The sequence below is a fragment of the Saccostrea echinata genome, unplaced genomic scaffold (assembly GCF_033153115.1).
Source record: "Saccostrea echinata isolate AGI-Se365-2 ecotype Australia unplaced genomic scaffold, CSIRO_AGI_Sech_v1 ptg000033l, whole genome shotgun sequence".
NCBI classification, from domain to species: Eukaryota; Metazoa; Mollusca; class Bivalvia; order Ostreida; family Ostreidae; genus Saccostrea; species Saccostrea echinata.
The window spans coordinates 25,147,338-25,171,810 of NW_026889782.1; the positions used below are offsets into that span (position 1 = coordinate 25,147,338).

General features: G+C 32.7%; 2 protein-coding genes across 3 annotated transcripts; both read left to right on the forward strand.

Moving 5' to 3' along the window:
* Positions 1-6,637: 6,637 nt before the first annotated feature.
* Positions 6,638-13,200, forward strand: LOC133198788 (uncharacterized). 2 transcript variants are annotated; one of them, XM_061334777.1, is made up of 12 exons: positions 6,638-6,786; positions 6,928-7,019; positions 7,157-7,198; positions 7,445-7,483; positions 7,681-7,710; positions 8,095-8,198; positions 8,651-8,927; positions 10,657-10,686; positions 10,819-10,848; positions 10,983-11,012; positions 12,367-12,426; positions 13,183-13,200. In XM_061334777.1, coding segments are annotated over exons 1-8 (645 nt in total). In that variant the 5' UTR covers positions 6,638-6,727; the 3' UTR covers positions 10,659-10,686; positions 10,819-10,848; positions 10,983-11,012; positions 12,367-12,426; positions 13,183-13,200. The 2 variants fall into 2 exon arrangements, with proteins under 2 accessions (XP_061190761.1, XP_061190762.1); XM_061334778.1 differs by having other exon boundaries at positions 6,638-6,725.
* Positions 10,838-23,085, forward strand: LOC133199174 (uncharacterized). Its single transcript, XM_061335031.1, has 15 exons — positions 10,838-10,848; positions 10,983-11,012; positions 12,239-12,245; positions 12,367-12,426; positions 13,183-13,242; positions 13,395-13,460; positions 13,737-13,790; positions 14,250-14,297; positions 15,476-15,517; positions 15,676-15,711; positions 18,898-18,936; positions 19,123-19,152; positions 19,866-19,991; positions 22,357-22,536; positions 22,790-23,085. The coding sequence occupies exons 1-15, from the start codon at positions 10,838-10,840 to the stop codon at positions 22,838-22,840; spliced, it is 840 nt and encodes a 279-aa protein (XP_061191015.1). The 3' UTR covers positions 22,841-23,085.
* Positions 23,086-24,473: the final 1,388 nt, after the last annotated feature.

The following is a 24,473-nucleotide window of genomic DNA, read 5'->3' on the forward strand; positions in this document are numbered from 1 at the left end:
TAAAGGGTACATTATACAGTCAACATTTTTTTTTAAAATTAGGTCAATGTCATAACCTCAAATTTTAATTAGAATATAAAAAAAAAACCGCATGACTATTTAAGTATTTCAACATGATATGAAAATATCACATAACCTATCTGGTCAGTATGAATAAAAATAATAAAAACACTTGTCATAAAAAAAGGCTTCGAGCCTCTGAGATGGATACTTTCAACATCACAATATACCCTGTCATTTATGTATCCTCTTCAATTATATATAGATACATGTATGTATCAGTTCATAAAAAGCTGAAAAAAGGAAGTAAACATTTGTGTTAAAAAAAAAACTCTATACTTATATAAAGGATGTATCAGTACATTAAAAAACCCACAAAAAAAAACAAGTAGGCATCTACATAATGAGACACGTTCTACACATATTTATATATATCTATCTATCTATACTTATAAATTAATAAATTTTGCAAATAAACTCCAAAAAGGATGCACCAGAGTTTTTACTTACTCCTCTAAGAATACACTAGATACAATATGATGTCCGTAAACTATATTTAGATTTCACTCGCATAGTAAGTATCGTGCATTAAATTAAAAGTCAACGTTCATTCTCTACAAACAGCCATAAAATAGCTAAAACGTGAGTATGGTGGCGTTTCCGGTTGGCGGATCTAAGTTACTGCCAATTTTTAATGAAACTGACAACAATCAATCGTTTATTTATTTCATAAAACGTCATCACTGAATTATTCAATCAAAACTTGATTAAATGCCATAAAAGAAATTAGTTGTGATAACCGATTAAAAAGGGAAATGTGCAAATTATTTTTGTCATTCACCGATCTTCATATTGACGAAAGCTTCTAGAACATCATATCGATGTTAAAAAGAAAAACGAGACAACTGTAGAAACATAAGAAAAGCTTATGTGTGAATGGTCATTGAAACAATGGTAAATCATTGATAACACTACATGTATAAGTTGTGAATATATTTATATATCGAGAGAGTATTACATATATGTAGTAGGGTTTCCTTATAAATTTATCGGTAAAATGTGTATATATTCCTCACTGCTCACATGAAAAGAGAAAATTATTTAATAAGTTATTTTTTATATACAATTAATACTGTAAAATGTTGTGCTTTCATCAATATATTTCATTTTCTTCTTCTTCTTTTTTTTTTTTTGAATACAGTGTATCAAATACTCGGCATATTCACGGGGCGTTAAAAGCTAATTTTTACGCAGATACTTGCGTATTGGTTTATGTAAATGTATGAACCTTATTGATATGTAAAAAAGGTAAAGTACATTTTTTACATATCAATAAGGTACATACATATTTATAAACCAAGACACAAGTACCTGTGAATTTTTACCCCCCCCCCCCAAAAAAAAATCAATTTATCAGTAAAATGCTTTTAATTTATCCTTGACGGAAATGAAATAAGAGCATACAATATATCCATAGCATAGTATAACAGGTTTCACAATAAACATCAATTTATGAAATTATTTTTTCAAGTTTTTACAAAAGGGGTGGGGTGGGGGTGGAGACGCACATGCGGGATTTCGAACAAAGTATTTCTTCCTGCTATAACCCTGTAGGCTGTCAGTAGAAACTACAATATATTTATGCCGGTAGTGGTATAAATTCAATTCCCCGCGCTTGCGCGGGATTTCAAGTAGTATTTATATATAGAGAGAGAGAGAGGAATGTATCAGTTCATTAAAAAGCAAGGAAACATCTGTATATAGCAAATGTCAAACTATTAAACCTTACTTTTTACATTCATTACTTCATTAATTACACTTCCACTCATATGTTTGTGAAAAACTCTCTTGTAAGATATTCCTGTATATTCCCCCACCCTCTTCCCAAAAGACATTCTTTTTAGAAATGGATATACAGGTACATGGCTTATTTACAATGACAGTTTTCTTAAGGCCTTAGACCTTTGCGGGATGAAATGGCTTCCTCTTGTGGAGAAATCAAAGGTCTTGTTGAGCTTACAGTGCTTGGGGTAGTGGCTATGGATGGTGGGATATGCAAGGGTGTGTATGCAGGATCGTCTTGCACAGGGGCTGGTTGTGGTGGAGACGATGTTGTTCAGGCATTTGTTGTGTTGGTTGATTACCATCTTGAATTGGTTGTTCACAGACGGTATAATGGCAACGTATTTGTGACAGCAACAGTCTTGATTTCAATCAAAATAATAGTAAGAGTCGTTACTACAGCCCAGGCAAAGAAACCTATTCAAAATATAAAAAAAAAACATTGTATATTTTTGTAAAAGTATATTATTATGTAAGAACATGAAAGGTATGCTGATGTGTCATGATAAATCCATGATCGCATTTATTCAAAATATGCTACCTCAGACTTAAACTGTTGTTTACTCTGTTTTATTATTCCAAGTTCCCTGTCTTTTGAATTTTGTTAACTTCCATGAAATTTATAAATGATTTTTTTTGTTTTGTTATCTTCCTTAATTAATCTTTACTGGAAATTGATACTCAAACACAAGGAAATCCAGTTCACATGCATACCAGATGTTTCAGGTTCCTCAAACATGTCTTCGTCTTCTCTTGGAGCTGTCATACTCCGAGCTGTAGTAGCAGTAGTAGAACTAACATCTATAACAAAATTTAACACAGATCTTGTGTTATTTCCTATATTGTACATGAAAAATTCTCTTTGGGTTAAAAGAATAGGTTTCTAGCAAAAAAAAAAAAAATAAAGAGAATGATTCTTTGCCTTTGTTTTTTTTCCCCTTTACTTATCTCTAATTATTAAAAACTGATACAAAATCAAGAATTTAAATAAACAATTACTAAAATACAACAAAGGGAATCAATTTCATATGCATATCACTTGTTGACACATAGTAGAAGTATTTCTTGTCTCTTTAACTTGTTTACAATACATGTATGTAGATATTTTTTATAAAATTTCTCTCTATTAAAAAACCATTTGCCATCGACTTTAAACTGTGTAAAGCATTAAAAAGCTTTTGAGAAATTGTACCTTGAATCTTTGGTGTCCTGCCTAAAAAGGAATAGACCTGACCGAGTGTAGCTGTAGTCGTTGAGGACGCTTGGGGCTTCTCACTTGTACTAGTTGTAGGGGTTTCCATAGCATGGGGGTTTGGTTTGTCTCTTTTGAGATGGTACCACCACTTCCCTCAGAATGAACAACTATAGCAAAATAAACATAAACTTTTAATTTGTGTGCAATCGTAACTACTCGGTCATTTTCTTTCTTCTTTAAAGCACTGAAAATTACCGAGTAGTTACGAAATTGTGCAAAATGTTTTTTGGACATTGAGAAAATTAGATAAAGGTGTAAATGTTGAGCTTATTTATTTAATTTTTAATATGTGGTACGTGGCATTTCCCCCCCCCCCCCCCAGGAAAAATGTTCAAACACAACTCAGTATCAGTGAACAGAAAGCACTGTTGTTTAATTCAGTTGAGAAAATACATTTAAATAAAATGTTCAATTAATTTATCTTGGCCTTTAAAATGTTAAGAATACTTGAATTGATTACAAATTGAGTAATATACTGTAAATTTCTATTTATTTGGTATTTGAATCTAAGGGCAGATCACTCTAACTGCAGAAAAATACCATAGAATCAGAACTCTTTGGTGTGCAGTGTAGAGAGGGTTCTTAAAGCCAGGGATTCCTGGCTTGAGTGATGCGCCATCTATCGCCCCTGCTTCACGATAAAGCATGGGAAATAATCAAACACTAGGGCGATTTGCTGACTCAGTCAGCTTTTAAACCGATTTATGTTTCCTGCGGTAATTAAATATGTCAATTCTAATAAACAGAACTAGTTTGCAGAGTTGTATTCAATTAATGTAGGTCATGTAATGTGATAGGGGCTTGCTGATATATTATATCACGCCTGAAAATTTAGAATTAATTCAGCGAAGTGAAATGTCTTGTTCACAGGCCTAGTATAAACACTCCTGTATATCGCGCATATGAGAGAGACAGCCAGTCTACAGCAAAGAGCGTAAATCATTCGGGAAACCTCGGTAGATGCCGTACCTCTGAAACTCTCGAGGTTTGCCGAATCTCTTTCCAGAGTTGTCGTCCGCTAATTTAATATGATAAAGAACATACCCTTTTTACTAATAAATATGATAAAAAGGTTTTTTTTTTCTTTTTTAAAAATTCACCATTTATTTCCCCAGAATGTGTAAACCAAGCGCTGACAGAGGCATAGATCTATATGTTGGAGCGTAGCGGAAACAACTCTGGATAGAGAATGCCGAAACAGTTGAAACTTTAAAAATTACTGGTGCACTCTTAACCATCTTTGTCCCTGACAGTAACAGCTTCTGAGAGGAGTAAATTTCCTTCTCTATCATACAAAATAGTACTGCATGAAAATAAAGTGATGTCTCTGACAAATGTCATGAACTGTTCGCATTCGCTTACAGGTTTTAAACATCTTGCTATCCCAAATGAATTTTATGGAAAGCCACAGGGGACCCCCAAGTCATGTTCTATATATTCATAGTAATTCAATCTTGGGCGGTCATGTTTACAATCCCGGCCAAGTCATGATCGGCCACACGGGACTCCCAAGTCATGTTCTATATATTCATAGTAATTCAATCTTGGGCGGTCATGTTCCCAAGTCATGTTCTATATATTCATAGTAATTCAATCTTGGGCGGTCATGTTTACAATCCCGGCCAAGTCATGATCGGCCACACGGGACTCCCAAGTCATGTTCTATATATTCATAGTAATTCAATCTTGGGCGGTCATGTTCTATATATTCATAGTAATTCGATCTTGGGCGGTCATGTTCTATACATTCATAGTAATTCAATCTTGGGCGGTCATGTTCTATATATTCATAGTAATTCAATCTTGGGCGGTCATGTTTAAAATCCCGGCCAAGTCATGATCGGCCACACGGGACTCCCAAGTCATGTTCTATATATTCATAGTAAATCAATCTTGGGCGGTCATGTTCTATATATTCATAGTAATTCAATCTTGGGCGGTCATGTTCTATACATTCATAGTAATTCAATCTTGGGCGGTCATGTTCTATATATTCATAGTAATTCAATCTTGGGCGGTCATGTTCTATATATTCATAGTAATTCAATCTTGGGCGGTCATGTTCTATATATTCATGGTAATTCAATCTTGGGCGGTCATGTTCTATATATTCATAGTAATTCAATCTTGGGGGGTCATGTTCTATACATTCATGGTAATTCAATCTTGGGCGGTCATGTTCTATATATTCATAGTAATTCAATCTTGGGGGGTCATGTTCTATATATTCATAGTAATTCAATCTTGGGCGGTCATGTTCTATATATTCATAGTAATTCAATCGGTCATGTTATGATTGCAACTCTGACCAAGTCAGGTTTGGTTTGATAGCATAACATGGCCTTCTTATCTTTGCCGGTCATGATTTGACAACCCTGGCTTAGTCAAGATATATCCCATGTTTTACATCTTGACTAGGCCATGATTTTCTATCCCAAGATTGCATTGGCCAAGATACATTACTTCCAAACGCAGTCAAGATTTACTTCCCAAGATTTTATAGGACCGAGATTCGGCCAAGATAGCATTGCGCCAAGATACATTACTTCCAAACGCAGTCAAGATTCACTTCCCAAGATTTCAAAAGACAAAGACTAATTTCCCAAGATTTCAAAAGATCAGGATTTACTTCATATCTAGATAACTTGTTACCGTCGTATTACAATATAGGCCTACATAACTGCAATCAGGAATCGTTGTTCGATGTAAGTACACAATGAATAATTTTCTTTTATTTTATTTAGATTGTTTTCCTTTCTCATTAAAACTGTAGCGGGTCTCAATCTATTGACGAGTGAAACTGAAACCCTCACGAAGCAGTAAATGTCATTTCTGAACTTGATTTCTTTTAGATTTTTTAATTATTCCTACAGCTTTATTAACATATATAACTGATAATCATTTATTGTAATTGTTTCATTTTTCCATAAATGGAAGCAATTATATTAACGAGGAAACTCAAGTAAATTTATCTCAATAGTAGGATAGTACGGATCCTTTAAAATTAGAACAACCTGAAGTAGGTTTTTGAAAATACATTTGTGCAATTTTGCATTTAAAGGAAGAAAAAAAAAACCCAAGAAATTGCAAGGTTGTTTACTATGTAGTTTTAAAATAACAACACAGAACACAGATAGTTGCATGAAACATTGCAGCTTTTAGGCACTTTTAAGCAAAGCATGCATTTATATTGTTTGAGTAAATGGGAGTCCGGTCAAGTCGTACACAGACCAACTCATATACAGGTCAACTCGTATACAAAAATTTCCGTATAAACAACGTATACAAAAATTCCCGGTATGCTAAAGAGTCAACTCGTATACAAAAATTTCATATGCATATATAATCAAATACAATTTATGTCAAATATTAAACATGATAATTAATATATATATATAACGTTAACAAATATTCTTACAACAGATGATATCATATAAGAAAAGATTAAGTAATATAATATTTTACAGCAAAAGATGACTTTCATTGTCTAAAACAGTGATAAGTATCCATTTTCTGTAAATAGGCTAACAATACGAGTTGACCTGTATACGAGTTGGTCTGTGTACGACTTGACTGTAAATCAGTAAATGTATACCAGTCCACCTTGTGTGTGATAAGGCATCGATAAGTATGATTACTTCACATTGTGTTGAATTATTAACAATCAATTATCATAGTAGTATAATTAGGTAGGTAAATAAAGCTATGTAGGTAATTAAAGGTACCTAGCAATATCTAGTGATTGTACTGGATCTGGTATTATAAGCATTGATTGTCATTATATTATGACCTCTTTTTATATACAGTTCATTATATATTTTCTTTTTTAGAATTATGTTTTGCATTGAATGTGGGGTGGTTTTAGGCCCCACAAACAAGTTTTGTGGTTCATGTGGCGCCCCAGTCTGTGTCAAAAGGAAAGGTAATAACGATAGTGTAGTATTATGCTAGAGATGCATTATACTGTAGGTCAATGAAAAATAAAGTACATATTAGATAATATACTAGTCTTGTACATAACCCACTTTGTAACTTATTGTTAATTAATGTATATTGCAGTAACAACAGAACCTGACACAGCCAAACCAGGGCCATCAAAATGTAAGTTTGATATTAAATAAATACTACTGAAACTTACATATATCGGTTTTAATATGGTCAAAGGAATACTGCAGATGTACATGAGATACAAAAGTACAATGTGCTAAAATACTAATTATAAATAAATATATGCATAGCCTTGTAAATATTTTCAAATTGGTGACCTTTTATTAATTTTCAAAGTATGTGTTTGAATAGCTTACCTATAGATATTTTGATATGCTACTTTGTTTATACTTAATACAGCTTTTGATGAGTCAGCAAAAGGATGCTTCTCGCCAAATGGTAAGTACAGATGATATCCGTGTATGATTCAAAATTACAAAACTTTTTTCTTGGAAGAATAATTATTTAGAAATTGTATTTGTTTAATGACAGCACATTTTACATATATATGTTTTACTTAAAGAAAGAGAAGAATTCATTTAAATTATATATTATATTAGCAGGTAAAATCTATCATGACTATCCTTTTTCTTTAGGAAGTCCATCTTTGCATAAGAAGAGAGAAGGTACAGTAAATTATATGTTATTGGTAAATTATGAGATAAAAGTCACATTATGATGCCAGTGCTGTATGTTCATAAACAATGCAAATTTTTATTAGAGAAAATCTGGAGACATATAGAGTACATCTGAATAATTAAATGATTTCTAAAAGAACTATGTAGATGCTAAGTTTAGACTCTTGCCTTCAGTTTCCATTTTAAGCTCACCTGAACCGAAGGTTCAAGTCAGCTTTTCTGATCACCTGTTGTCCATCAGTCATTTATTCATCAGTATGTGAACTTTCCATATTTTTTAAAATCTTCTCATGTTGTCCTCAACCTAAGTCGTACTACATACGGTAAATCAAAGATGCAATAAAGGGCAATGTTCTATTTTTTCTTCTTCAGAGGTACAGTCCAAACTTGACTTTTTAAAGGCCAAGTTTTTGGATAGTAAGAAAAAAATGTCCAGCAAAAGATTAGGTGGACACACTAAATCTTCAGGGTTGGAGGTAAGAAATTAGGCATCATTGAATCCAGCTTAAATGTGTGTAGTTATTTATGAACTATTTTGTCTTTGTTTGATCAGATATTTATAATAGGCTATCAGTACTGTATGTAGGAAACAAAATATGTTTAAAAGGTGTAATGCACAACACTGGTCCTTCAGACCAATGGTATATATTTATCTTCAGGTCAATTTTGGTGTATAGTTGATCAGAGCTGAATCCCGTCAATTTTAATCTTACTCCATGGAACATTTTTGCAAAGGCTGGATAAAATATAAAATGTGCTGATTTCATGCACGAAGGCCTCCATTTTTAACTATTTAGTAATCATAGCATATTTCTTTTTTACATGTATACTGTGCATGATTGTTCTATTAAAAAGGGATATTTTATTTATTTTTAATTACCTGGTAATTGAAATGCACTAACTACTAATCTTTTAATTACATTAACAGATTTTGGAAGTCCGTTTTTTGGACAACCGTGGAAAGAGGCTGCAGAGGGTGATAAATGGCAGCTCGTCATTATTACTGGAAGTGGAATCTTCCAGTGCCGTCCCGGAGTGGATGGCTCTCTTAAGTGCAAAGTTCAAGACACAGATTCCTATGGAAGCGATGGTATTTAAAGAGCACAAATTCATTGCACTCAAAGATACGACAAGCGTAGAAGATTTAAAGAACCTATCGAAGGGAAAGAGGAAACATTTTGGTTTTTTTGTTCAAGTGCATGCCTGTAAGTAATTGTAATTGATTTCTATAAGAAAAGAACAATGTGTTAAATACATGTGTGTGGGTGGGTGGGTGTGCGTGTGTGTTATGATATATAATTCTTCAGTGTGTGATATTACATATGATAGTGCAGGGATTTGCTTGAAAGAAATTGTGCTTTTTGAAATATTTGCATGTTTTAAGTTACGGTATAATGTTGCACATTATAAAATTAATGCTGTGTAATACATTATACATTAGTTGAAGTCATTGTAATGCTGTTATAAACTGAATTACAGCTCGGAAAAAAATTGTTAACAATCTTATCACAGTAAGGATAATTTTGTACTGTTGGTTACATATAAAGTTAAATTGCTTTTGTTCAGGATTTGATTTTTTTCCCTTTATATTTTTTTTTATATTTTCATTACCAACCAAGTTCATATCCGGGTTAAATGGTTAACATTGCTGTTTACATGTATTTCTTAAATGAACCAGAATCAGCTACTTTTTAATACAAAGATAAGTTCTTGTAATTTTGCAGTTACTGTGAAGATAACAAGTAATTGTTATAGTTGACAGGAATCATGAAGCTACAGATTGATTTATATATATTTTACAATACTAAATTGTTAGAACATTTATAAAAAAAATTAGTGCCGCAGAATCATGAAAACAATTTGAAAATGGCTCTTGATTAAAGAAAATATGCAAGAAAAGCTTAAATGAGTTTGATAAACCATAAAGAAAAAGTATAGAAAATAAATTAGGAAGGAATGACTGACAAACCACGATAAAGAATATAGAATCTTTCCTGCTATCCCCTTTTAACTCTGCAATTCCATGGATGTACCTTTGATCATGATGATTAGTCCCAAATGTAATTAAGAAACAGACGATATTTAAAGCAGGTATGCAGGATAAGCAAACCTAGAAGCAAATGAAAAAAGTTCCAAATTAACAATTTCATTTCTACTGACTTTCTTTATTTGTTTGGAAGTACTATTTGCATGAATTAAGATTTTTATTTAAAGTTTGGATTGTTTGCAAATGTAGAAAATGTGGAAATGAAAAGCTGTGCAAAAGAAAAATAGTTTGTTTTTTTTTTAAACCAATCTTGACACAGAGTAATAAAAAAAAAAGGGTCAATGAAAGTGAAAACAAATACTAAAAGTACCTTGTGAAGAGGGAAATCACCTTGTTAGGACACATCTGCTGAAGTCATGTAAAAGTTTTAATGAATGATGAATATATATATGTGAAAAAAAAATATAAGACTGTTCATACCAGCTGTTCAATTCCACATACTATGAAAGTTCTATTGATTCTTCCATGATACATTCTTTAGCGAAACTGCTAATTTTTTTAGCAGCAAAACAGAACAATTTATATGTATCTCTGAAAAATTCAATTAGAGATCGTCTATTATAGTGTGTATTGTATACCTTCTTTTGCAAAGTGTGATTGAAACTGAAAAATCAAAAGTGTGAAACAATTAAGTAACACCCTTTCAATGAGAAACTAGCAAATACACTGTAGTAACTGTTTCATCATAAATTGTATTTATGTTACAAAGGATTGAATTTCAGAGTGATTATCTGATCAATTTTATAGCACATTTGATATTAAAGATCTTTCAATTACTTAATCGTTAAATATGTTCTGTTAAACTTAATTATCATTAAACCTTGTAAAGTTTTACATACCTATAATATAATTGTTATATACTTAAGGGTTATCTTTGTATTTTAAAGGAGAAGACCACTTCAGCCAATGAATCCCCAGTAAGTACTCTTTAATTGTAAAAATAGAAAAATTGCAAAGTTTCACCAGATGAAAAACATTTGAAAGAAATTATTACAAGGGTAATGTACATTATAAAAATGGCCAATTAAGATAATGTTTGTATTTTAAAGGAGAAGACCACTTCAGCAAATGAATCTCCAGTAAGTACAAATAGGATAAATAGGAAATAACAGAATTTTATTGGATGAAAAACATTTGAAATGAAATTGTTACCCATGTTTTGTAAGTACATATAAATTGAAATGCTCATTAAGGTAATCTTTTTATTCTAAAGGAGAAGACCACCTCAGCCAAAGAATCTCTGGTATGTACAACAACTCAAGTGAATTTTTCTGGGCAAATTTTGTCTCTTATTAGTCTTCACCATTGATGTGGTAAATTTTTCACATTTTATCTTTTCCACAACCACCAGGTCAATTTCAACAAACTTGGCAAAAAGCATTCTTTAGGGAAGGGCTTTCAAGTTTGTTTGAATGAAGGACATTATGTCCCTTTCCAGGGGGAAATAATTAGGAATGTGTATTGGGGTGTTTTAAAAATCTGTTTTTACAAGAGCCAAAAATACTTAAATCATTTATATACCGGAAAGTTAAATAAATGAATTGTTTAAAGTTTAAGTTACCGGTAAGTTTGTTTTAAATCATGACCCCCAGGGGTCAGGAATGGGCTTTACATGGGATCAAAGTTGTTGAAAATAATCATTTACATTTCCATTATTATTTTCTGTAATACATATTTTATTTTCATAAAAATTGGACAAGGCATTTTTATTATCTCCTTGGAAGAAGGGAGAACATATTGCTCTGCTGCTGTTCGTCTGTCTGTAGGTCGATCTACCAACAGTGACTGTTCATTTACTTTGCAGAGGTTGTACATACGGAAATTTGAGTTTGATTTTGGGTACAAATGAGCAATTTTTGAAAGAGTTATGCCCCTTTGGACTTAAAAATATTCCAATTACATGTATTTGCTGTTTCCTTTCATTTTCTTTGCAGAGGTCTTTAAGGGAGGGGGCATAAGTCTTTTGCCAACATCTCACCAATATAGGATGAAATATAAAAAATGCCACATGATAATCTATATGTCTATTCATTTGGTGGTTTGAAATGGCAAATTGAATTGTTATTTTTTTCTAATGCGCAATATAACTTGTCTTAGTGGGGGAGAGGGAGTCATTAGATATGCAAACATTAACATTAAACCATATTTGCTATGACCTTTTACAGAATTTACAGTTAAAGTTCAAGGTTATAGCATATCTCTTTGTGATGACATTGTCCTTAGCATGTTTCTTTCCCCTCTGGTTAATGCCAATCTGGTTCACATTAATTCACCTGAAAGAATGGATCATTACTCCGAATCATTATCATGTCACACTCAAAGGTTGCCTTTAATGAATGTTTGATGCCATATCTCAATATATGGCTTCATATAATAGGAAACAACAAGATTATAAAACCAAGAGCTATCATTGTATCCAAGAAATACTTGAGCAATATGTTAATATTATTTAAATCTGATTATTGTCAGCCACCAAGTCAGTTTATTGATGATCTAGATGCCAGTTCAAAAATGTACAATTTTCTTGATTTATTTAAATGTTATTAATTTATCATATCTAGAAAAGCTAGGTTGATTATGCTTTTGATTTTTAACAGAAGCAGAAACGTCACGATATCATACTGTCTGATTCTTCAGAGGACGAGTTGGAAGAGCCTGTGAGTTTGACTTGTAATATTTTGTGCAAGGACATGTTTTATAGATAGAATGTTTCATCTATATGCAAGTATATTTTTATTCCATTCATGCCTTTATTAATCAATCATTGACTTCTTGATTGGTTTAATAAAATTGTAATTTTTTTTAAGAACCACATTTTTCAGCTGCAGGTTTGTAGCTCCCGGTCTGGAAAAATTTTGGATGCATGACCTTGGGGCTTTAGTGCCTCAATTGAAAAATTGTGTATTTATTGTGCACAAAATGTGCCTAGTTTTGGACTGATTTATATGAAAAATCTTTGAAAAAAAATAGTACCAGTAAATTCTTCATGCAACTTACTACCCATATTGTCTCTTTACTTGCCTCAGACTTTCTCCAGAATACGCAAACCGACCTCGTAAAATGAAGTATGTTATATTCACATCTAGATTGGCTCTCTGAGGAATATACCGGTACATGTATATAATTGTGATGCAAAAGGGCCTTAAAGCCTTTGTCAGTTTTGATTGCCATTTGTGATGTATTGGTTTAAGTTTCTAGCATTTTTGCAGTCTTTATTAATTGGCCTTTTGGGTTTGATTTGATGTTGAGTTCCTATATTTTTACATTAATATAGGTACATGTAGCATCTGTTAATAATGATGAAATGCAAATGCTCCATTCTCATTCCAAGGTAACAAAGTGTTACCTTGGAATTATTATCAATTTATCACATCAAGAAAAACTAGGTTGATTATGCTTTTGATTTTTAACAGAAGCAGAGAAGTCTGGATGTCATACTGTCTGATTCTTCAGAGGACGAGTTTGAAGAGCCTGTGAGTTTCACTTATAATATTTTGTGCAAGGATTTGTTTTATATTAGATAGAATGTTTCATCTATATACAAGTATATTTTAATTCCATTCATGCTTTTATCAATCAATTATTGACTTCTTGATTGATTTAATAAAATTGTTATTTTTTTAAGAAAAGAAAAAAGAAGACAGAAAATTTGCCACAGACTAGTACACCTGAAAGAAAACAATCTAAACGGGTAAATTAATAATTTCCATAAAACCACATTTTTATGCAGCCTATTAAAACCATTGCGTTTTATGTTTAAGTGATGTTATGACAAGAGGTTAGACTTTCAGAGGCGCATAAGCATGAAAATGTTAATGCATAATTTTAAAGCCTCTAAACCTTTGTCAGTTTTTATAACCATTAGTGATGTTTTGCTTAAACAGTTTATAGTTTTTTTGCAGTCTTTATTAGTTGACCTTTTGGGTTTGATTTGATGTTGAGTTCCTATATTTTTACATTAATATAGGTACATGTAGCATCTGACACTGAAGATATGCCAACGCTCCATTCCCATTCCATGGTAAGAAAGTGTTTATATCATTATTCAAGTTCAATTAAACAATTACATTCTACATACATGTAGGTTTTGCTTGAGTTTGTTTTATTGATATTTTCATCATTTATTTGTTTTTATAACTCCACAAACAAAGTTTGGGGGGTGGTAAATATAGGAATTGCCATATCTGTCTGTCTATCTGTCTGTCTGTCTGTCTACATGTATATTGGAAACCGTGTCTAGTCCATATATTTCTTATGGAGAAACATTGAATGTTCTTACTTCACACAAAGATTGCTTATGATCTGAGGGTGTTCCTGATCATGATTTGACCTATTGTCATTTGGGCATGTTCAATGTCATCGAAAGAAAAAAGCTCATGATTTGTGTCTGCGTTATACCTCTCTTGTGGAGAAACATTGGATGTTCCTACTTTATCTAAAGATTCAGTGACTCTAGTTAAATACTTTTTTTGGTTTACAGAAAAAGAAAAAAGGTGTCTGCAGTACAGCCAGTCCTCAAGAATCTCCAGTAAGATTATAATAACAATGAATTTCTGTTGTTTTAAACAATAATCATAGAAGTTTTACCAAGATTTTTTGTTTGATAAAAACCAAGCAAACAGAAATTTTACATGTAAATGTTGACATTTACCAAATAATATTTACTCACAATACCAATCCATTATGCCAGAAGAAACTATTTTGACAATTTTAGCTCACCTGGGTCAAAGGCTTGAGTGAGCTTTTCTGATCAAAATTTGTCTGTTGTCTGTCATCGTCAAAGTTGTAAACAGTTTTAATTTTCATCTTCTTCCCCAGAACCAAACTTGGTACAAGGTATCATTAGGTGAGGGGGATTCAAGTTTGTTAAAAGTGAAGAGCCACACCCTCTCTCAAGGGGAGATAATTAGGAATTTTTGAAAATTTATTGGGTGGGGGGGGGTTCAAAAATTTTCTTCTCATAAAACATTTGGCCATGAGCCATACGTGGAAGCACCCCCAGGTAGTGTAGATTCAAATTGTTGAATTCATGGTCCCCATTGGTAGGGTGCGTCAAATTTTTACATAAAAATATATGATGATTGAAAAATCTTCAGAAAATATTTTCTTTAAAACTTATAGGTCAGAAATGCTGTTACTTGTGTGAAAGCATTCCCAGGTAGTGTTGAGTTCAAGTTGAGTCCGCAATGGAGGGTCAAAATTTTACGTAGAAAAAAAATCTTTCAAAATCATTTCTTTAAAACTAATGTGATACTACAATGAAATCATTTTGATCCAATAGGGGCTATATGTTGAACATAAAAATATCTAGAGTGAAATGAGAAAACTCATTTATACAAGCATCTTTTACTTCATTGTCCAGATTTATGTTTGACTCCATAAAGCTGATTATATAATGGCTTTTGTTGCTCGGGTGAGCGATGTGGCCAATGGACATCTTGTTCAGTGGGAGGGGTGAATGAAGCCTTGAGCAATTTAAACTTAATGTATACAATCCCTGGATCAAGTTTAATTGTTATGTAGCCAAACAAACCACTAATGTTTGGATAATACAAATAAATAAATGTTAATATATGAAATTTTTCGCTGTCTTTTAGATTTAAAGTTGTTCGTATTCACTCTTATCTGGAAAAGCATGCTGTATGTTTAAATTCATATACCTGTAAAAGAAGACAGATAATGGATTTACCTATTCCGATTTTGCAGATTAAGAATGACAGTTCAGATCTGCCAGACATTCCTGTAACGGTATGTGTGACATTATGAATGTACATTTCATCTTTCAAAGTCAAGAGTCTCTGATTCGATCCACACTTATGTATAGCGAAGCAAGTCAGAAGCTTATGCTTATTTATGAAACATTAATATTCACATGTTAAATTTTGTCCCTTACTTTACCATTAAAGGACACAGATGAAGGCAAATGTACAGATGAGAATAAGGTAGTTATTTTTTTTAATTTTTAGCTCACCGAGACGAAGTCGGGGGGAGCTTATGCTATACCCCTGGCGTCGGCATCAGCGTCCGGACCTGGTTAAAGTTTTTGTTGCAGGTCCAGTATCTAAGTTATTACTTGTCCTATCTTCACCAAACTTGCATGGATGATGCATCTGGACCTACTTATGGACTTGAAAGACTTGGATGCTGAATCTGGGCCATGAATTTCAGATGCTGGAGGAGGTTAAGGTTTTTGGAGCAGGTTAAAATTTTTGGTGCAGGTGCCCTTTGATAGCAATTTCTAAGTTACTACTGGTCCTAACTTCACCAAACTTGCATGGATGGTGCGTCTTATGATACTGATGCACCAGACAGGCTTGAATGCTGAATCTGAGCCATAGGTTTCGGATGCTGGAGGAGGTTAAGGTTTTTGGAGCTGGTTAAAGTTTTGGGAGCAGGTGCCCTCTGATGATTATATCTTAGTTATTACTGGTCCTAACTTCACCAAACTTGCATGGATGATGCGTCTTATGATACTGATGCACCTGACAGGCATGAATGCTGAATCTGAGCCATAGGTTTCGGATGCTGGATGAGGTTTTGTTTTTTGGAACAGGTCACATGTTTTATAGGTAATAGTACTGTACTATTTCAAACTTGCATAGTTGATTTAACTATAATATAAACTAGTTCTAATTGTAACGGGGACCGTTACAGATGTTCCCCAAACGCTCCCCAACTCCCTTTTTGTGCCAATTTCCTTTAAAACTTTTTTTTTTAAGATGCTCAGTTATCGCAGGATTTCATAAAAAAAAATTTAAAAGCTACAATGATATTTTTTGTCATTAAACGCATTGCAGGCAAACGCACGTGCATACACATGCAAGGTGATCATTGCATGTTGTCTAAACTATTAACATATCTTTATATTCTATAATATAGCTAAGAATCAATAAAAAGTCATAAAAATATAAATGTTACCGTTTTTCAAATACATTGTTCATATTTCGCATTGCACTTGCGCAAATACATGCAAGCATGCCCTTGCATTCAATCTTGATAGTGGTATCATGTAGGAATTCATTATTTCTATTCATATTCTAAATTTCATCCTGTTCTGTTGAGAAACAACAAAGTTATAGGCATCTAAAGTTTCAGCCAATCAGATTGCAGCACACGTAAATTAACATGCTTTTATGATAATTCTTATATTTCATGCTGTAGATCTTCATAATGTATGACTATGTTCAAAATTTCAAAGGATTATGACGTAAAACAAGAAAGATATTGAGAATTTAGTTTCAGCCAATCAGAGCGAAGCACACGTGCATGCGCGTAAGATCATAAATTAACATGCTTTTATGATAATTCTTATATTTCATGCTGTAGATCTTCATAATGTATGACTATGTTCAAAATTTCAAAGGATTATGACGTAAAACAAGAAAGATATTGAGAATTTAGTTTCAGCCAATCAGAGCGAAGCACACGTGCATGCGCGTAAGATCTTGCTATTTTGACCACGTCATCTTGTTGATACTACTAATATATCCATACATTGTGAGTTTCAAAAAATTCCATCAAGAAATAGAAAAGTTAAGGCTTCATTTATTATATTGGTAATTTCACATGTTGCACGTGCGCGCTCTTGCCAGCACACGTGCATGTACGTGCTTTCATGAACATTCTTATATATCATGCTGTAGACCTTCATAATGTGTGACTAAGTTCAAAATTTCAAATGATTATGACGTAAAACAAAACAGATATTGAGACTTTAGTTTCAGCCAATCAGAGCGAAGCGCACGTGCATGCACGTGAGATCTTGCTATAATGACCATGTCATCTTGTTTATACTACTAATATATCCTTACATTATGAGTTTCAAAACATTTCATCAAAAAGGTTACAAACAGTAATCTGGAGATGTTTTTTTTATTTTCAACATTGGAATATCGCAAATGAAAATGGTGTCGTCAAACAGCCTTCAATGTCTTATCTATTCAAATCCCAACTATATAATAAAACAGTTATGGACTCTTTTGGTGTTGAATATGGTTTGTTATTCACCCGAAAAATATCCATATTGACCTCAGCTTCGCCTCGGTCAATATGAATATTTTTTTTGGTGAATAACAAACCATATTCAACACCAAAAGAGTCCATAATTGTATAATATCACATGATATTGTATCATATGATATGATACAATGTTGTATCAAATTATATTGTATCAATTGATACAATATCATATAATGTATCAAATATGATAAAATATCATACTATATTATACAATTTAATATCATATGTTACAATATTGTGATGTATTATGTGATATGATATTGTATCATATAATACTATATTGTATCATAAATAATGATATAAATTGTATTATGTGATTAAATACAATAATGTATACAATAGGATACAATGTCATATCATATGTTACAATATCATATTGGATCATTATTTATAACAGTATTATATTGTATAATATGATATAAATTGTATCATAGGATGCAATATCATATTTTATATTATTGTATTGATAAACATTGAATCTTATAATACTATAAAATGAACATATGGTTATCATGCAATTTTTTAACATATGACAATACGATATTGTGTCAAAACAGTATCCATGAATATCCAAGATCATTAACAATGATTTTTATATAATATGATAAAGTTGGTCTCAAAAAGGTGATGCTTCCCCTTCATAAAGGTGATGCCTCGTCTCGGTGAGCTTTGTAATCTGTGATTACCTATGTTTAAACTTTATAAAGGTACATGTGTACTTAATTCAAGGTGTTTTACATGAATGGTAGAAATGTGGGTGTTACTTTTCACTGCTTCTCCAAATTATCGTAAGACAGTCGGTGTTAATTTTAGATTAGGTAAAGGTATGATCAAGCATGACAGTGTCACCTGAATAAACAACCCATTACTCTGGTCCCGTGTCTAACGCCTGGGGCCATTTAAATGACCTAGTAGGTGTTAATTAGGTGACGCTTGCCTGTACACAGCCACTTCAAGGTATCAATAGTAAAAAACAATAGATTATGAATAACAGGACCCTAGACTCATTTCGAGCGATCAAGAACTTTGAGCCATCAAGAGTTTCCTGTATATGATTCCATAAAGCTTTCAAAATTTAGAATACACATAATGTTTATCTATTTATACAGAGAGATGATGATGATGAGATTATGAAAGAATTTGAGGAGGTTTGTATTTTCTCTTCCTCTCCGATTTTCCCTCTGTATTCTCTTTCTAATGCTAGCTTGTTCTCTCTCTCTCTTTCTCTTTCTCTCAGCTACTGACCTTACCCTGTGTGGTGTCCAGAAAAACAATATAAGCTCCACATCTTTCCCTGCTTGCTTTATTTTGATATTTTCCCTGAATTATTACAGATGATGCAACAGAGGCAGGAAAGGCAGTTGGTAAGCATAATTGACATAGGTTTGTACTGTGTGTGTCCAGCTCATAAGAATTAAAATACAAAGTTTATACTGTTACTGTGCTAGTAGTAAATCAAGTTTCCATGCATTTGTGCAAACTATAAACTAGTAATTAGATGTGGTGTGATATTTCAGTTGTCAAGCAATTTTTTTATGATCATAATGATATCAATTGAAAAGTATTGTAAAATATGTTCAAGATTCATTTTTGAATTAAGTCTGTTTTTGATAAAAATAATGAAACTAATTAAAAGGAAAAAACTTTATCTTCTGAATCAAGACAACATGATAAAATGATCATCCCTCTATCCTGGAAAACAGTAAAGATCACAATAATTAAGTGCTATTCATGGAAGAAACTTGACATGTGAAATACAGAAGTTTATATCTTCTAGAAAATTGCAGGCATTTCTCAAATGCTTTTCTAGTATTTGTCAATGTTGGTTGGCTTTTCTTTCAAATGTCTTAATATGTACAAGGTTTTGAAAATTAATTTTTGATTATCCAAGCAGAAGAATCAGTGGAGCTGTCAAACTGTAATGGATAATTAATTTTCATTTATTTCAATTCTAAATGTTTATAAAATTTAATTATGGTAAAAATATCCCCCCCCCCCCCTCAAAAAAAAAAAGAAGAAATTATAAATGTTTTATGTTGGACTTATTTCATACTAAACTATAGATTTCTTTTTGAAGTTCGCACAGAGTTCATTCCTATACTTTCCAACCAAAGATGAGCCCCAGGTTCAACTCTGCGTTGTGTACGAGAGCCATGGGGGTCTTGCAATTAACAGGCCATTCAAACTGAATGATACAGTAAAGGTATGTCAAATAGAATGGAGGGGGTTCAAGCTAATACACATCACACTTTTTAACATGATGGGCTGAAGATCCACATATAGAATCTTTAAGTTTGACAGGTACGCAAATTGTTATCATCAGTGTAAGAAGAAAAAGTTTTATATTAATTTACAAAATAAATACCAGAGAATATATATGGTTTTTAATTTTCACTTTCATACACATTGATGAGCAATGCCTGTGAATAATGAAGAGTTTAATAAGTTCATATAATTAATTAAAGTGTAACACTGTTCGTAAATAGGTATTGACAGCCGTATATCTATTTCATCGCCACTATCTCTACAGCCCAAATATAAGCCGCAGACCTCTTACAGTTTTAAGTATTTTGCTGTAGAGGTCTCACCTGTGTGGATGTACCACTTGCCTCGCTGTGTTACTTGGTCGCGATGAAATTATCAAATGTTATGCTAAATGGATAAACTCAGGTGACCTATTGCTATCTGTTTTCGTCCGTCGTCGTGCGTCGTGTGTTAACATTTGAACATTTTTAGCTTCTTCTCTGAAACCACTGAACCAATTTCAACCAAATTTGGCATATAGCATGTATGGGTGAAGGGGAACAAAAATTGTGAATTTCACGGTCCCTGTCCCCCTGGGGCCTGGGAAGTTGGTCAAAAACCACTAAAATTAGTGCAATCTTTAAAAATCTTCTTCTTTACTCCTGGACATCAAGTAGTTAAACTGTTGGTATGATCGTAATCAGCATTGAGTTCTCTACCAAAATTGTGAAATTTATGGCCCCAGGGTCAGGGGTTCTTGTGCTAGGGCGGGGCTAAACAGGTTATATAGTGAAAATGCATTCTTTCTTTGAAATTCTTCTTTTCTGTTTGTGAGCATTAAATAAACTAACCAAGTGCAAAGGTAAGTTGAAAATGACCGCCTTTTCCAAAATTGTGAATTTCATGGCCCCAGGGTCAGGGGTTCTAGTGCTAGGGCGGGGCTATATAGATTATATAGTAAAAAATGAATTATTTCTTTGAAAGTTTTCTTCTTTGCTCCTGAGTATTAAATAAACTAACCACATAATTACATAAGTACTTAATTATGTTGAATAAAGCTACCTCTTCAAAAATTGTGAATTTCATGGCCCCTGGGTTGGGGATTCTGGCGTTAGGGTGAGGCTTTATTGAATATATAGTGAAAATGCATAAATTCTTTAAAACTCTTCTTTTCTGCCCCTGAGCATTTAACCAATAAACTATGTACATAGTTATGAGGAGGAAGAATGCCTCTTTGAGATTTTTGAATTTCAGGGTCCCTGGGTTAGAGATTCTTGTGTTAGGGGGTGGGGGGGGGCTCTGATGTTTATATAGTGAAAATGCTTGAATTCTTTGAAAATCTTTTCCTTTGTTATTTGGTATAATGCCAATGATCTTAGTATATATTTATGAAAAAACTGCTTCTTCCAAAAATGATTAATTTCCTGTCCCCTGGGGCAGAGGTACTTTGGGGTAGGGGGGGGGGGGTAACATAGTCTGAAATAATTTAATGCTTTGAAGTTTGCACTTTGGTATTATTCAACAGCATGATGAAATAAAATTTTTAAAAATTTCCAAAATTTCGAAAGATGTGGCCCCAGGGTCAGTGGTTCCTGTGGGATGGGGAGCTCAACTATGGACCCGCCCTAACATAAGAAGCCCTGACCCAGGGGCCATGAAATTCACTAAAAGTGGAAATGCATTTTCTCTTTGTTGCTCTGATCTACCTCTGGGTTTTAAGTAACCAAAATTAGCATGCTGAGTGTATAATTATGATAAGCAATGGTGCCTCTTTCAAAATTGTAAATTTCATGGCCTCTAGTTTAAGACATGAATCAAATTCAATTGTTGGAAAGTTGTTGCATGATACTCAGGTGACCTATAAGGCCCATGGGCCTCTTGTTATGAAATTATTGGGCTATAGGCTTCAAAATGTAATGTTATCACACACAAAGAGAGTTGAAAGTGTAAATATTTAGAAATAGAATATGTACATAGAAAAGAAATAAATGCATAAAATCCAAAGACCACGAAAGGAAAACTACACATCAAAACTACACGTCGAGTTTCATGTGTGCAATTGGGTGTAACTTAATTGAATGGTTTATATAACTGTGTGATGGTGCCCATTTACGAGTAGGGTTCAGCTTTAAATTGCCCTTTCAATAAATCTTATAGGTATAATCCCTGTTTGCCCTCAATAGATTTGATGATTTGGATTTAAATTTTTAACTTACTTGCAAGGTTAATTGTATTATAATGAGTAATTAATGCAGTGCAAATCAACACAAAGTACAACAAGTCGTGCAAGTTATTATTAAGTAATTATTTTATATTCTTTTCAGAGCGTTTTCAGCTGGATATGCGTGGAGATCGATCCTGAAATTCTCCCCCCCGTTTTCCACTTGGAGTGTCGCACACCCACCAACTGCCCTAACCCCAGTTGCCCACACATTTATGAACTAAAAAACAACTTCAAAGTGAAAGTGGGGGACTTGCCAAATATATTATACCTGCGTGAAGGGGTAGGTATTTCAGAAACCATCATTAATTGACAATGCCCACTAAGAATTGACAATGCCCACTAAGAAAATGCATTTTATACTTGCATATACATTGCTATCACAAAGTAAGGTTCTTTATCATTTTGTAATGAAAAGTTGAACACAAGCAAGAATTGCTTTTGCATGAACAGACATAAATTAAGTCTCATAAAAGAATTGATACAAAATTTGAATGAAATTACATGAGGAAATTTATTCTTCTCTTTTTTTTTAGTATTTTGCCACAGAAGAAACTTTCACTGGATTTGGGGATGTTCTCATGTAACAAGAGAATATAAATTTGTAGCAGTTTTTTTTTTCTTTTCCCCATCACATTTGTATAGAGTACCATTTTTCATTATTGAGCATTTGATATCATTATGAGCAGAGATTTTTTTTCATAGACAGCAATATGGCTGCTTTGTATCAACCATTAATAGAGCGAATAAAAAAACAGAAAATATTATCAATGCATGGATTTGGAAAGGATTAATGTTTGGAATGATCCTGTACAATTTAATAAACATAAGAAATAACACAGTATTCATTTTCTTCTTTATTATATCTTATTATTATATCAGTGATCAACTGTTTATCCTCAAATTGAATGTAAAAAGTGGGTATCTTGACAGAGGAACTATTAAAAATGAATCAAGGTCAGATATAACCAATGTACTATTATTTTTGTTCTCCATCGCCCCAAAGGGAATTTTTCACTAAATCCACTTTAATGTGGATAAAAGTACACGATCAAAATACACCTTTTTAGAATTTTAAAATGGTACCTATTTGACCAAAAAGAGTCTTTAAAATATTTTTGGAAAAGTCAAAATTATAAAAGCCCCAGCAGTATTGGAACTCGTGACATGAAAGATTTGTAGACAAACCGATTGTTATATACCGTTGGTAACAATTATGGGTAAGGAATGATTCATAAAATTATACTTGATTCTTCTGGTATATTTTGATCAGAACAATATCCAAAATATGGAGGCATCCCATTACACCTGAACTTTTTTTTTATTTTGATACTGAAATTTTGACCTTTACAGAGTATCAGTTCACTAATCCTAGTTTCAGAATCTGATTCATTCAAGTATTAATCACCTTCAAATATCGTTAATCCAACATCTATTTATATTATTATATTGCTTAATCTAGGTTGAAGGACTTACAGTAAAACTCAAATACAGCTTTTTTTTATTATAAATTCATACTTCATTAAAGCAAGTTTTATTAATGCATTGGTAAGTTAAGTAGATGTATTGAAATAACCAACCAAAATCACTTATACATGGTGCTTCACTGTAATCATGTTGTACTTGGTTAGAACGTGAGTTTTTGGCCAAAAAGTTTCGTTCGAAATTCAGTCAAGTTAAACATTAACTTCATTACTATCAAGCGGCATGGTCTCGCTTATGGTCAAATTTGATATTTCTGCTTTCATTTTTGACAATGCTTTAAAATGCATTTCTAATTATAAACCAACTTTGAGCGTCAGTTACAGATATGAGCAAGATACAGATCTCAAATTTTTCTGTCATGTAAACAAGGCTCCGGTCATGTTTTTGTTTCCATTTGGTCAAAATAGCGAAAAAAGATCTTTTTCAAACTGATTTTTCTTTCTTCTGATTAGTTTTGAACATAAACAAGTAGTTTCTAGCATTTGTCGGATTCATTTTAGGTCTAAACCTGGAAAATTCAAAATGTAAACAAAAACATAACTCGAGATTTGTTTACATAACAAAGAATTGTGTGCTATGTATCTCACTTACAACTTGACGACCGATGTTCAAATTTTGGTTGAGCATTAGAAATGCCTTACTTAAGTATTTACATTATAACTTTTTAAGCACTCTTCAGTAGTGTCACATTGTCAACAAGTTGTGAAATTGTTATCTGGGAGGCATAGTAGTAAG